This window comes from Esox lucius, chromosome 1 (assembly GCF_011004845.1).
Source record: "Esox lucius isolate fEsoLuc1 chromosome 1, fEsoLuc1.pri, whole genome shotgun sequence".
Lineage (NCBI taxonomy): Eukaryota > Metazoa > Chordata > Actinopteri > Esociformes > Esocidae > Esox > Esox lucius.
Window position 1 is genome coordinate 12,847,534 of NC_047569.1, and position 14,993 is coordinate 12,862,526.

The following is a 14,993-nucleotide window of genomic DNA, read 5'->3' on the forward strand; positions in this document are numbered from 1 at the left end:
ATGGAGGAGAATCCAGTTTTGGAAAGGTGTGAGGGGAAATGGATAGGGTCGGGCAGTTCTGTCTCCGCCATAATAAAATAAATGAAAGTGTAATAGACTCAGTGAATTCTATTAGGGCCACACAGACATCGCAGAGCCATTCATTACGATGATGTTCTGAAGTGAGATATTTCATTGTGGACCCACACTGCAAGCGAGATGGAGACACTGAGGAATGGCTTCCAAGCGAGGGACTGCTCTCTGCTTCTGAGCTGCTGCTTTCTCCCCGTTTCTATGGAGATTTGAAGCCTTTCAGCAAATCAATCAATCGAAATACGCTTTTCATCATTTGGCCTTGAGGTTTTGTGTAAGTCTGCTGTCAGACAGGGCCCATTGACAGTACTAGGTTGGGGAATGTGGATGATGTTTAACCCCTTACACTCTTGGGTATTTGCCCATGTGGATAGGGCTGAATCGAAATGTTTTGTACAAAAGATGAATGAAAACCAAATGCATAGCAATTTTGAAGGAACATTTTGGAGTTCAGGGATACATGGTCAGACTAAAGGGGACAGCACAGGAGTTCACCTGGCACGAGACTGAATCCAAACAATACACAGGTGATTTTACGTAGATTTCATGTTTTCTGTTACAGTACAGGAACAAAGTCTGGAAAATAGTTTGAAGTTAGTAACATTATAGTCCAGGACTAATCGGAGAATAAGCGGAGTGGCTGAAACATAAGAGGAAATGATGTGCACTTTAATGACAAAGAATAGTCTTCAGTCTTTAGCTGTTCTTGGTGTGCTGTTGAGGAACTAGAGCACGCTGATTGTAGTTTGCTTTGGGACTCCACCCTGCATTTCTGCCATTACTGTTGTTTCAGTGACCTGAAACAATATTATAAATCCCAGTTTGGGTCAGTTAGGCGTCATTTTAGAGCTTGATGGATTGCATGCATGACGAGCAAAGTTGGGAAATGTGATCTCACCGTGTTAGGTTTTCACAAGGCAATTCGGAGAAACAGATCACCAGAACAGTTCTCATTTATCAGGACAGCATTAAGGTGCATATTGTGTAGCAACCTTTCTTTAAAAATACAGAACAATAAGGTGTATAGGAAATTAGTTCTATTGTATGGTAACATCAGGTGGTCATTCAGACTTACAGCTGTTCAGCTTATTTGTATGACATTGTGGCAATACTTTTAATATTTGATGTTTTCTCTTTCAAAACACTTTTGTTCCTGTCAATCTACAGCGTTTCCCTTCTCTGTCAAAAAAAAGTTGTTGCCCAGTTATAGGATAAACGGTGTCCCTTATTGCTTTGAGCAACGGACAGTCAAACCCTGACAATACCATGAAGCAGCCTGAGTTCTGGTGTCATGTAGCACAAGTTACTGTACAGCCTCAGCATTCCAAAGTATTTTCCAACTCTACAATTTTATGTATATTTATTGTCATTTAGCAGATGCTATAATCCTGAGTGACTGACAGGAGCGATACAGATTTTGTTTTGAGGAATTCTGACTAGCAACTTTTGGTTACTGGTCAGATGCTGTAACCAGTTTCTCTAACCAATTATTGTTTCTGAGCGCAAGGAGCCTCAATGTGTTGCACTGACCTGAATCCTAAACAGAGCAATGCACTGCTTTATATGCTCAACTGATTTCTCTTAGGAATATCTGTTTGTTAAGCTGACAGCGGATGGTTCACGCAACCAGCCATGTTGTTTTCTAGAGTTTTCTAGTATTTTCTAGTACAACTGTATGTGTTGTCCAGGTCCATCTTTTCCAACATGCTCTATCTCTGCTCTCTTTAGGTGGTAAGGGGGGAAAGAAGAAGAAGTCAAAGGCTGGAGCCAAGCCCACAAAGGCCAACGGCTCCAACTGGGCCAATGTGCCCTTGCCCCCTCCACCGATACACCCTCTTCCTGGCACTGAGATGGACCATTACCCCAACGAGCACCATGAAGGAGGAGGGTACGAGTAAAACCCACTGCTACAAACAGCCAAAATACACTCACATGGAGACATACACACTAATACACCATACGGACAGCCAAAATACACATCCAACCTGATTAGCGGTTGTTCCTTTGTTGATGTAGAGGCTTAGTTGACAGGAGATCGTTGTAGGTGTATAAGGTGAAACATTCGAATGTGTGCACACTGTTGAGCTCAAGTAGAACCGAACCAACTGTCCGGGGCTGGCTAGCTAGCCGTTTCTCCTTTTTGGCACTGATACGTCTGGAGAGAACCAGAAAGACTAGTAGACTTTTAAATCAGACCACCAGCTCCCCCAGTGTTTTATTAAGGGAGAAACTTTATGAGCAGCGTGAACATTGTTTCAGTGCTGCAGTCTCCTGGGGAAAGCGGGCAAACGCATCGTTCCATATAAATCTGTTTTGCTGGATCTCATTCAGGCCTGAAACATTTCAGGGCTGCATGATTTCAAGCTACGAGACCGGGAGAGACGGAAGAAAGAGGGCGAGTGAGTGAGAATTCACGTGTTTATCTTTTATCTAAATATTACGCTCGTAAACCGTTTTCGTCCTCACACTGACGGCCCTCTTCTCTGTCTGCTTTGTTCTAATGTGAGGATTCACACGGCTGTTACCGTCGGAGACTGCCAGGCAGCGCCATTCCTTCATGTAATAATAATGTTGTTTCACAATTGAAACGCTTTTCATTGGCTCTTGAAATGTTTTAAAAGCACAAAAAAGCTACCCACATCATGTCGTGACACATGGACTAATAACAATGTCTACCTTTATTCGGGTGATGTTTGCTGAAATGTTAATCGTATCCCAAAATAGAAACACTTACACAGAGTGAAAGTAGCTCCTTCGACTGTCTCGTGAAGGTGTGCCGTCGTCCTCACACAAGTCTCCAATCTCAGAGTCGTCTGTTTTAATAGGCTATCTGGCAAATGAGGAATCATCTGCCCTGTAAATCTAAGACACTTAATGGCTGCAGATTAAAACAGTTTTGTCCTGTGGAGTGTTCACACTGACAAATCCCTTTAATGAACATGTTCTTTATGACTAGTATTATTTCAGCATGTGTAAGCACAGTTACGGCAAATGAAACCCTTACTCCCTTCGCAGCTCCGCTTAAGGTGTAAAACATTAAAAAAAAGAAAACTTGACGAGGTCTCACCGGTCTGGCGCTTGACAAGAAGGAAGAAGGTTGCTTCCACTACTTATCTAACCCCCCCCCCCCCCCCCGCAACTGCCCTAGGTATGAGTGTGACGGATGGGGCCCCCCCATGCCCGTGCAGACCTACCTCCACCAGGGAATGGAGGACGAGCTGGAGGAGGAGGGGGAGGAGAGGGTCCCTACGCCGCCAATACGCGGGGTGGCCTCGTCCCCGGCTGCGGTCTCTTTCGGCCAGCAGTCCACGGCCACCCTCACGCCCTCTCCGCGGGAGGAGCTCCAGCCCATGCTCCAGGCCCACCTGGATGAGCTGACCCGAGCCTACCAACTGGATGTGGCCAAACAGACGTGGTATGTACTGCCCCCCTGGAGGCGGGGCTAGCTGCAACGCCGACTGAAAGAAAAGGGTCAATTGGGACTGCCTGCCTGCTATAGATGTTGTCCCCCCTGTCCCCGGGGTCTGTTCCTTCCTCCCTCAAAGGGTTCTATTCATGTGTTATGCCAGCTATACAGTCGCGGCATTGTGCAAAACCGAAACAGTCATCGATCATGTCATTTTAATGGGCCAGTGTAACCACTAACACCCTAGTTCTTCAGCTTGCTAAAGCACTTGTTTAGGCCACAACCATGCCTGTGCTCCTATCATTGTGTGCGTTGCTCGTGCCCAACGCACGAAGCCCATGTTTCATCCTGTCGGGAGAGGTGGAGGGAAAAACAAGGGAGAGAGGGAGACAGAGGTCTGGCCTTCATTCATTACGCTACAGAGAATAGGGAGGACTCGTCAGGAAGGAGCTGTCATGTTAGCCCGTAATGACTACATTGGTTTGAGAGAATCGCTGACAACAGGAGAAAGCCAGTAATTACATCAGAATCCCGCCGCAGACACGACCACTCTCCCCGTACAAACGGGGCTGTCAGCGACGTGAGGCGGAGCCCAGTGGGCCGGGCGAGGGGTGACAGGCTCGCGTCGACAGGCCCGTGGAGCCAGCCCGCCGCACCCTCCCAGAGTGCAATTACAGGGTCATAGCGGCACCACAGGGAGGAGCAACGGCGAATTAGTTGAAGTGTCCCAGTTTATTCGTTGCGTGGCATTGGAAATCTTTTTCTTTTTTTTTTTATCACCCTGACGGTTCCTTTCGTTTCGCCATTCTTCTCGGTGTCGTTCACCAGCTTTGTCTTCCTTCGTCTCCCCTCGACTGTGTGTGTTTGGGTGACCACCTGTCGCACGATGATGAGCCATTTCTGATCCCACAGGCACATGCAGGGCGGTCCCCACCCTCCCCTCCCTCCCCTGGCCCCTGCCCCTCCGGTGGGGTACGTGTCCAGCACCCTGGTGTCTGACATGGAGACCGACATCCCAGATGAGGATGAGGAGGATGAGGAAGAAGAGGATGATGAAGGCTACGAGATGTCCAGACCCCTGCGCGGTATGGAGCACACGCCTGGCTCCAGCATGGATAACCTAGACAGCTCCATAACAGGTGAGATCCTCAGACGGGCACACACCAAGCAACTGACAGGCGTCCTGGTTTCCCTTCAGTTTTAGGCTGTTTTCATCCACTCTCGCCTGATCGGTTTGAGCATCACAAAGAAATAATTAACCTTTGATTCCCAAGATAAAAAATATTCCAATTGTTTAGTTGTCATTCCAATTCAGAGAGATCACACCGCACTTATCAGTTCCATGTACAATATTCCACACAGAAACCGATAAATACTACTGTTCTGTATTACAGTACTTCCATAGTTGGCAAGCTGCACATTGACAGTGTCTGATGTTGTATTTTATTCAACATGGAACTCTTCAAAATTCGCTGTGTATGCACTGTTGTTGATGACGTGTGTGTCAATATTGTGTTCATTTGTGACTCACTTAAAAAAATTAATGTATGTTATGTACCTAAAACCCAGCTTGTTCAAGTCGTCTCGGCAGGCTCTGTGGAAATATAATTACAATTCTGTAAAAGAGATAAGAAAGTCCATGAATTTTAAAGAGGACAGTAAGAGGGAAATTAAGAGAGAGAGAGAGAGAGAAAGAGTGAGAGAGAGGAGGAGTAGTTTGATTTAGCTCCCACACAGCATCAGTGACTGCCAATATCTTCCCAAGGAGATTTCAAATACATTTCATGTGAGGCATATTCTATTCCAGACTCGAGGCATCATTTCCATTTTTACAACTCACTGAAAGCTTTTTACAGCCGTCTGTCGGCTTGAGATCGGGACATATGAAGGACATGACATTGAAGAAGCAGAAACAGCAGGACCGTGCTCTCCTAACGCTCCCCAAATACCAACTGACCAGGGGCGGCAGGTAAACTAGTGGTTAGATCGTTCAACCGGTAAACAAAGGGTGCCTAGTTTGAATCCCAGAGTTGACACGTGGGATAGGACAAATATAACCACACACCAAAAACCTGAACTCACTGGAAATGGCCAACGTAACTGAGCTGCAGATCTGTGTTTTATGACTGGAGAGGAATGAGAAGGAGATATGGTGGAGGGACAGAGAGAGGGATATGGGAGAGAGAGATAGGAGGGGATATCAAGAGAAGGAGGTGGCGAGGCAGAGGAAGATGTAGTGTGTCTAGATGAAGAGGGGCAGAGAGAGAGAGGGAGAGAGTGAGGGAGAGAGGTTTGACACGGCTGCTTGGCTGGCCTGTCGACTGGAGCCCCAGAGTGTAGTTTTTCTGCGGGATGATGGAACAGGGGCTGTGGTGGCTGACACATGCTGCTGCTGATATATTTAGAGGAATATAAAGCAGAGGCTGGGGCCTAATCTGCTCCATCTCTTCTGCACTGTATTACTCTGAAGACAGCACTATTTCTTCTTATCTCTTCACAAGTCTCCACACCCCCCCCCCACCCCTGCCGCTCCCCACCGTTTGACAACACAGACACGCTGCCAGCTCCCGGGTTAGAGGGAGGGGCAAAGGGAGAGGGAGGACGGAGGGAGGAGGCGGAGAATGCAGAGATTTATCGCGACCACCATTTTGAGGCTGTGCGGGGAGAGGGGGACGGAGCTGCATCTCCTGGAGCTCGGCTTGATATATTTGTCATTGTTGTAATATTATGGAAATAGGTCTGTTTCCTTAATGTTACACCAAAGAGCACTAAATCAAACACTCTCCCCCGCTGGCCCAGAAAACAAACGCCGGAAAACGATTTTTCACCAGAAAGATTGCCTGCGTGCGCTTGTCTTTGTATTAGTTCATGCGCAACATAATACAGTCTGTTTCTCAAAAAAGGTGAATCCCGCCCGTTGAATGAGTGTGGCCCAGACACACCGGTGTTGATGTTTGTGTCCGTGGTCGCTAGCTGAGGAGATCGCTACGGCAGCATCCACAGGCACTTTCACAGTCATACCCAGCTGTGTCTGGTGATTATTCTCTCATAAACTCCCTGGCAGGGAGGGCAGCGGGGAGCAACGGGGAGCTGGGTCACGTCTCCTATCACCAGGTGGAGTTGCCCACTCGTCAGGGGATGTTATGTCCCTGCTTAACGACATGCAGATGAGCCGCACTATCGGGATAAATCACTTTTAGTGGCAGGATGGCTTTTACTACCTCAGACTAGTGACTCGGCCTATTGGCTCAACGTGGAACATGGGCAGTCGATAGCTGGATTTTAGATACCTGGTTTGAGCCTCAGTTATGGCTTGAGGGCTGTTAGAATTCAATCAAACCTTAGTCTGAACGCTATGGAAAAGAATACAGTTGCACTCATGCGAAAGACATTAGTCACGACTGGTTGCAGAATTCGCGGCTAGTAGGAGAAATCTAGATTGGATTATTTTATTACATTTAGTCTGTTAGACCAAGGTTTGCTTGACGCTGTCCCAGAGGCACACGGGAGGAGTGGAGAGGGGTAGTTGGGATGGTTGAAACCCAGTGTGTGATGTGCTGAGGCAGTGGTTCTGTGTTGGAAGGGGTTGGAAAGGAAGCTTTGTGGCTTGGCTTCCTCTGCTTCAACTTCATAATCTGCACTAGTCTTTGAGGGAGAATTGGTCCCAGAGTAATTGCAGTATCGTTTTTTTTCATCTTAAAGGAAAACTCAGAGAAGTAGTTTCTTGAGAAAATAGCAAAACAGAAGCAGGAAAGAAGTTAGTGTCCTGGGTATTTTAAATGAGAGCTGTAAAAACCCAAATGTGCAACGTTTGAACGTTTTTCAGTTGGTTTCCTGGGTTTTTTGAAGTTTTCTGTTCATTTGTGGGTTATTTGTTGTCATCAGTTATTTAAGAGAAAAGGTGTCATCTGGTGAACTGGTGGTCAGTCTCCGTATCCTCTTAGCCTTGTTTCATTTGGGTTCTGTGCCAACAACAAATGCGAAGGGTCTCAAGGGAGTGAAATGAAAAAGCACCTTTAGGACAGTTTCTGTTTATCCTCTGACTGCACAGACGCAGACCAGATACTGAGTTTGTCAGTTACACTGCTAGACTAACACTGCGTTCCACTGCAACAGGTGATATGACAGAGACTTAGCCTGTGCGTCTCGTGCGTCTCGTGCCAGTGGTCTGGTGTTGCTCGTCCACTATGGCCTGCCTCGGCCAGACTTGTGACAGTCCCCCTCTGCTCCCCACTGTTGACCTCTCAACACCCGTGTCTCTGTCCTCACACCCATGACCTTTAGCCCTTTACAGAAACGCTGGGCCGTCTATCCACCTTTTTTCCTCAGCATGCCACCCCCACTGTTTTTAATTTTACCCCCATGTGCTCGTCTACAGACAACGGTCCGTGTGTGAATGCATTTGTATGTGCGCTTGGGTGAGCGCCATTATATTGTGTCTGCCAAGCAAGTCTCATAGAAAGCTGTCTTATTAGCAGAGCGTAGACAAGCTTGCCAGTGTGGTATATTTTAGTTGGCACACTGGACATTTATATTTAAAGTGCAAGAAAGGCTTTTTCTTTACGAGGATCTGAAAGACATACTGACAATAACACAGATCTGCACGGGAAAGCACATAAGAACGGCCACATTATAGCCTATATTTTACAAGGAGAAACAGCCTCCCTATAAAAGGCTTTTCTGAATTTTTCAGTATTTCCGGGAAATGTACACGTCGCGTCTAGATTGGGCACTTTCGACTCTGCTGTCCCCTTAACTCTTCTGTAAGTGCACGTTCCTGGAGTTTTGGATGAGTGGGATATAATTGATATATCAATGTTGCGGTCCTTCCCCCTAGTGTAGAGTGCTGATAAGAGTGGCAGGTTTGAATGACAATGATTATTTGATAGACTACTGTCTGCGATCTCAACTCTGAATGTGTTCCTACCTTTTCCTTAACAAAACAAAGCAGCCCAAATTCGAAAGGCTTTCGTAATTCTGTTGCGCAGTGTGTTTGTGTGTGTATGTGTGTGTGTTTGTACCTGCATATGTCAGGTGTGGATGAAAGAGGCACGGCCCTTCAGCGCTGAGTAACCTGTTGTTTCGATGAAGCCTCTGTGATATATGCTGCGTTTACTCCGTCTACACGGCATTCAGATGCCACTGAAACGCACAGCCGGCGAACAGATGTTCAGTACGGCTAACCGTTCAAGGCCTCCTGCGTCCGATCGGTTTCTGCGTTGTCTCGACTCCATGGACAGCGGCGTGGCGGTTGGATATGAAAAACCCATCTGATTTGGGAACGCACAGGGGCCGCTGCTCAGTGCCCTGATGATCCAGATGTTGGTGTTCCTCAGGGTCAATGGTGAACAGCTGGGGTTCGGCCTCCGAGGAGGACGACCGTCGTTACTCCAGCCACCGGTCCAGTGTGGGCAGCTCCTCGGACGGCTCCCTCTACACCCACTGTAGCTTCGCCCAGGCCCTCGTGGCAGCCGCTGACAAGGCCGGCTATCGCCTGGAGGGCACCAGCTTGGCCAAGAGAGGTTGGTGTGTGTGGAGGGTAGAGAACCTCCATCCCGCTTTCTCTCTCTTTCTCTCTCACTCTTTCTCTGTCTGGAGGACTCGCAAGGAGTCAGTTGCTTTAATTCGGCATCCTGGCACCGGTGTCTTCTCTGCTTTGCTTGCGGATGATGCTGTTCGGACAAGGTTCTGCATGGCCCCGCGCTTTACTGTAGGTGACTGAACAGCGGGTGGGCCTCGTCCCAAGTCTTGATTCAACTGTCAGTGTGCTACAGCTTTGCACTCTTAGCATTTGGATGGAGGTGAACAATGCGGGTGTACTCACTGGTGATTTTTCTGAAGGCTTCTAACATGGCTTGACTTTTCTAAAGCTGTGGTTTGGTTGTATCTTTCTTGGCAAATCACTAACCGCAACCTGCCGTGGGTTCCTGCGAGCTTCCAGCTCGTAAAGCAGCCTTTCTTTGCCAGGCATGCCCCGTAACCCGCCTCTCTTTCCCCTCAGGTCCTCTGCTAACCCAGTGGTCTGTTTCTCCCTGGCTTCAGGTAAAGGCCTGTCCCATCGGCCCCGGCCCAGCAGTCCCTTCTCTACGGACGGCAGCACGGTGGGCACGCACAGCCTGGGTCACCAGAGAGCCTTGCGGCCCGCCCGCAAGCCCCGGGGTCAGGGCACGACGCCCAACAGGAGAGACGCCAGTGCCGATGGTAAGACAGGAAGTGATCGAACGCGAGAATATCCGGGACTGTCACACCTGAGAGACGCCTCTCTCATAACTCACCTAAAAGGACTTGGACTGAGTTACAATGTCTGACCACTGCTGACTAGGTATTTTTGACCAGACATTTACCATGTAACTGAGCACACTGCCCCTCCCTTCAGACCTACCTCCTCCGCCGGAGCCTCCGCCTGCCGTAGGAGCGGGGCGGGTCCAAGGGCCCCGTAGCATAGGCAGCGCAGGCCCCCCAGCCGAGAGAAAGGCCTCGTCACTGGAGCGCCAGCCCATGTGCGGCGCCATTCCGCTGTCCGGGCTGGAGGAGGTCCGGAGCTCCATGGACAGGCAGACCCGTACCTCCCTGGAGCGTCACCGCCAGGCACAAGACCGATTGGGCTCCATGGAGCGGGGGGACGACCCACGCAGGGGACAGAAAACAGGTACAGGACGGTAACACTGAACCCCAGCGGGAGTAATAACACCCCACCCACATGGCCCGTTCCATTTGCGGGTGCCGTTTCTTTCGTCTTGCACTTTTTCATACCACTTCTAAAAGGTGGAAGTCGGCACCATTCCCACGATGTGGAGCTGGATCTGAGTGCGGCCAGCAAACGCTCCAGAGTCCTTAACAGTGCGACAGCACAGTTCTGATGGCCGCTGTGCCTTGGCGACCCCAGCTCTTTTACTAAACCCTGGTGTTCAATCCGCTCTCCTGCAGAGAGGAGACCGGGCTCCCATGAACAGATTGCACTGTCTACCACTTGTCTTCCAGAATGCCCCTCCCCCCTCCCCATCACACACATGCGCGCAGACAGACGACAGCCTGTAGCTGTGGCCAACAGTGTCCTGGTCTAGCCCAGCCCAGCCAGGAGGCCCCAGCCTCACAGATGCAGTCTAATCAACCCAGCTTTCCCCTCTCAGACGAACAGCGGCCACCGCCATCCACCCATCTGTGTATGTAAAGTCATTAGAAATGGCCTCGCTGTGTTCCCAGTCCTGTCTGGGCCAAGACCACCGCAGACAGACAGGCAGGTGCAGACAGACAGGCAGGCAGGCGCAGACAGACAGGCAGGCAACGGAAAACACAAAGACAGGCAGACAGACAGACCGGAAACATGAACTGATGATCGCACTCTTTCAGATTCATCTGAGGGTGACAAAACGTGTGACATGTGACTCGATGTGGTCAAGGTCAAGGCGAGTCCAGATAGTCTGTATGGTGGGGGGGGGGTTCGTGATGATGTATGATAGGGGGGCAACAGCTGGACAGCGTTTCAGTACACTTACCTGCAGCAGGGGGGGCCAGAGCGGTCTCTGTGTCTCTCCCTCCATAAGGGTGGTGGGACCCATGTGTGGGCTTGCTCTGTGGCATACCCTGGCACTGCCCGCTGGCACCAGCACACCGCAGATGTCATCAGAGGAAGACGTGCCAACAGGCACTCCGTCTCGCTATATAGCACCTTCTGCAACAAAACACCTCCCCTCCAATCCAAGCGCAGCCACCCAGCCACGTACCTATCTCCCCATAATGCCCCCCCTCCCCACAACCGCCACCTTGGGAAAATGGTCTGACTTCTGTTTCCCGGGTCATTGTCGTATATGGATTGTTATTTGACTTCCCAAGTATGTTAAAAGTTGAAAGTAACAATCTGATATGTGTGTCCCTCCCCTCTCTGTGATTGTCCAGAAGAGGGGTGCCTGCCCCCCTACAGTAAACCTTCGTTCCCTTCCCCGGGGGGCCACAGCTCTTCCGGGACGGCGTCCTCCAAGGGATCCACGGGGCCACGCAAGGCGGAGGGACCTCGAGGTTCACACCAACGTACCGCCACGGACCACAGCGAGTTCCTAGGGACCAACGGACAGAGCCAGTACTCGGGAGAGTTATGTATGTTGCCTGTGTAGTCATCACCCTTGTCTGTCAAAGGTGCGAGTCAGTAAGAAAACAACCTTCCTATTGTCCTCACATTGCTGCCCTCTTTCTACCCCTTACAGAGTGACCCTACCGAGCGGCCCGCGGTTGGGCCAGGACCGGAGAAAGCCTTGTCATCCTCTTCAGAATGAAGCCTCACTTGTTGACGCGACAAACATTGTCCTTCTTGGTGTTTTATCAGAGAGGAGCGGAGAGCAGAATGAAGATGACAACGACAAACGACACCATTAGAGAAACTGTACATGTGACGTATAGACGCGTGGCATACCGGACTGTACATCTCACTACCTTTTTGTCCTCAAGAAAAAAATATTTCCCACCTCCCACCTTAATTTTTTTCGTCAGAAAAAAAGCGAGTAAACAAAAAAATTTAAACGTCTTTACGAGAACTCATTTTCGTAGTAACCGTCTTTGGGGGGGAAAAGGGAATTTAGTTTCCTGTAAATAGATTGATTTACATTGTTGTTGCATTGCTATGCAAGCCTACTTCAGTTTTAGCCTTTTACTTTCTGTACTGTTGGTTACATCTGGTTATTTGTATTATATGTGAATTGATAGGCGGTTGTGCCATAAAATAATTGTTTTATAATCCATCGTTTGTTAATTACTATAATTATGATCATTATTAATTATTGTTTTTGGGGGGGGTTTTTGCACTGCAATTTTTGGTGATAAGCACAAAAACACAGCTCCTGCTGACATGAAGAACCGGAAGAATATATGTGAAGAGGAGTTTCCGTACTGTAAAGTAGAGATGAGAGAATATATGCTAATATAAAAGAAAGATTTTAAAGTAAAGGGGTGCTTACGGACAGCAACGACATGGATACACTTTTCAGAGGTTAGGACAAACCGGAAGCCAGGTGGGGTTTGTCGGTGTCTTCAAGGTACGAGGAAGGGAACTGGGAGGGTCGTGTGAAGAGGGTGGGAGGATGGCCCGGCTCACTGCTAACAATGCAGCGTCACTGGGATTGCCAAGAACCTGGATCACCTGGTCCTATTGGAATGTTTATTGTCTCGGGGGTCTGAAATTGACACCATGGGGCTGGCCGTTGGGAGTATGTTCGCAGGCATTGTCTCGTTTTCCGTTCATAACACAGTCACTTTACGGCGTCTCCGTACCAACGTCTGGACATACTTTTCTCTTTGATTTTATCTTCATCCCTCATTGAATTGTAGAGTTTTTGTTTTAATCTGAAAATCATGTGTAATCCCTTTAGCAAAATGTAATTACAGTAGATAACACGCAGTAAATGTCTACCAGGGAGATAGGAATGGGAGCTCAACAAGCTCTAAACCAATACCATCTAGTCACTTAAGCCATACCACTTGGAATGCATTGAGGAGCTATGCTTCCATTGGTCTGATGTATAATCAAACACTGACAAGGGAGCGTTTTGATCATTCCATTGGTGAACTCTCCTAGAGCAGGTCAAAACCAGTCACTGAAAGACATTACACAAATATTGATGCTTAGTAAGGGTTACTCACCATTGCCAGGAAAGAAGCTTAAGGATACATTTTTCTTTGCTTATTTTAGACCAGTTAATGTACTCGAAATACATGACATCACCCAGAAAACAACACAATGGCTTTCTTTAACCTCCACTGTTGTCTGTAGCTGTTTCAGTCAGAACAGTCTCTTCCCTGAAGTATGCCTCCCCAGTTACTGATGGTCCTCTTTTCATTAGGTGGCAACTGGCATACACTCAAATAGTAAAGAGAACCCGTTAGGACTCAAACCCCTAGAATGCACCAGACAGTAGAGAGGAGCCACCTAGCAGCAAATCCCACTGCCTCTGTCTCTAAAGTTTCTAGAGCGGACTGATACTTTCTATCTGCCTAACAAAAACACAACACTCTTCTTCCCGCATGAACTATTCAGCCTCAGATGTTCAATTTGTGTCTTTTAGAAAACTTTCTTATCATTTCTAGAGCCTGTTAATTTGGGTTGACTCAGAAAACCCTGCTTAATGATGTTTTTCAACATTAACGTTGGGGAGCTTAGCGGTTGGATTAACTGTGTACTGGCTATTTTGATAAAGGAGAGTTGGAAACTAAATTGGAGGCTTTGTCAGATATGCTGTTGTACTATCGTGTATATGTCATTTCATATCATCCACTTAGTGGCCAGTGGCCCGTGTTCTGGAAATGAGGTGCAAAGAGTATCTCAGGTTATTTTACATTCTGGCGGTGTTTATGTATGTGTGTATATATGTGTATATATTCATGTGCATCTCCACTTGATAAATTCATTCCAGTTTCAATCCTGTATACAGTGGATATAAAAAGTCTACACACCCCTGTTAAAATGCCAGGTTTTTGTGATGTAAAAGAATGAGACAAATATAAATCATGTCAGAAATTCTTCCACTTTTAATGTGACCTATAATGTGAACAATTCAATTGAAAAACAAACTGAAATCTTTGTTGGGGAAAAACGAAAAATAAAAACCTTACAATAACCTGGTTGCATAAGTGTGCACACCCTCTTCTAACTGGGGATGTGGCTGTGTTCAGAATTAGCCAATCACATTCAAACTCATGTTAAATAGAAGTCATTACACACCTGCCATCATTTAAAGTGACTCTGTTCTAGTTCTAGTAAAGCTGTTCTAGTAGGATTTTCCTGACATTTTCTTAGTTGCATCTCAGAGCAAAGGCTATGGTCCACAGAGAGCTTCCAAAGCATCAGAGGGATCTCATTGTTGAAAGAGAGAGAAGGTACAAAATAATTTCCAAAGCATTAGACATACCATGGAACACAGTGAAGACAGTCATCATCAAGGGGAGAAAATATGGCACAACAGAGACATTACCAAAAACTAGACGTCACTCCAAAATTGATGAAAATACGAGAAAGAAAACTGGTCAGGGAGGCTTCCAAGAGGCCTACAGCAACATTAAACGAACTGCAGGAATTTCTGGCAAGTACTGGCTGTGTGCTACATGTGACAACAATCTCCCGTATTCTTTATATGAATGGGCTATGGGGGAAGCCTTTTCTTACAAAGAAAAACATCCAAGCCCGGCTGAAGTTTGCAAATGCAAACATCAAGTCACCCAGAAGCAAGTGGGAAATTGTGTTATGGTCTGATGAAACCAAGGTTGAACTTTTTGGCCATAATTCCACATACCTGTTTGGCGCAAAAAAAACACTGCACATCACCCAAAGAACACCATACCCACAGTGAAGCATGGTGGAGGCAGCATCATGCTTTGGAGCTGTTTTTCTTCAACTGGAACTGGGGCCTTAGTCAGGGTGGAGGGAATTATGAACAGTTCCAAATACCAGGCAATTTTGGCACAAAAACTTCAGGCGTCTGTTAGAAAGCTTAAGATGAAGTTCACCTTTCAGCACAACAACGACCCAAAG

At 47.6% G+C, this 14,993-nt stretch overlaps 1 protein-coding gene across 14 annotated transcripts in view; it reads left to right on the forward strand.

The window, feature by feature from the left end:
- robo2 (roundabout, axon guidance receptor, homolog 2 (Drosophila)) overlaps positions 1–13,953 on the forward strand; it is a 315,384-nt gene extending 301,431 nt beyond the window's left edge. For 7 of the 14 annotated variants that reach the window (XM_029120201.2, XM_029120244.2, XM_029120260.2 and 4 more), the window contains 8 exons: positions 1,801–1,960; positions 3,221–3,487; positions 4,391–4,617; positions 8,815–9,000; positions 9,521–9,679; positions 9,855–10,127; positions 11,375–11,572; positions 11,680–13,953. In XM_029120201.2, the coding sequence (XP_028976034.1) occupies positions 1,801–1,960; positions 3,221–3,487; positions 4,391–4,617; positions 8,815–9,000; positions 9,521–9,679; positions 9,855–10,127; positions 11,375–11,572; positions 11,680–11,681 (1,472 nt within the window). In that variant the 3' untranslated portion in view covers positions 11,682–13,953. The remainder of the gene's footprint in view (positions 1–1,800; positions 1,961–3,220; positions 3,488–4,390; positions 4,618–8,814; positions 9,001–9,520; positions 9,680–9,854; positions 10,128–11,374; positions 11,573–11,679) is intronic. The other 7 variants (XM_029120254.2, XM_029120259.2, XM_034292458.1 and 4 more) reach the window with 2 other exon arrangements.
- The last annotated feature ends 1,040 nt before the right edge of the window (positions 13,954–14,993 follow it).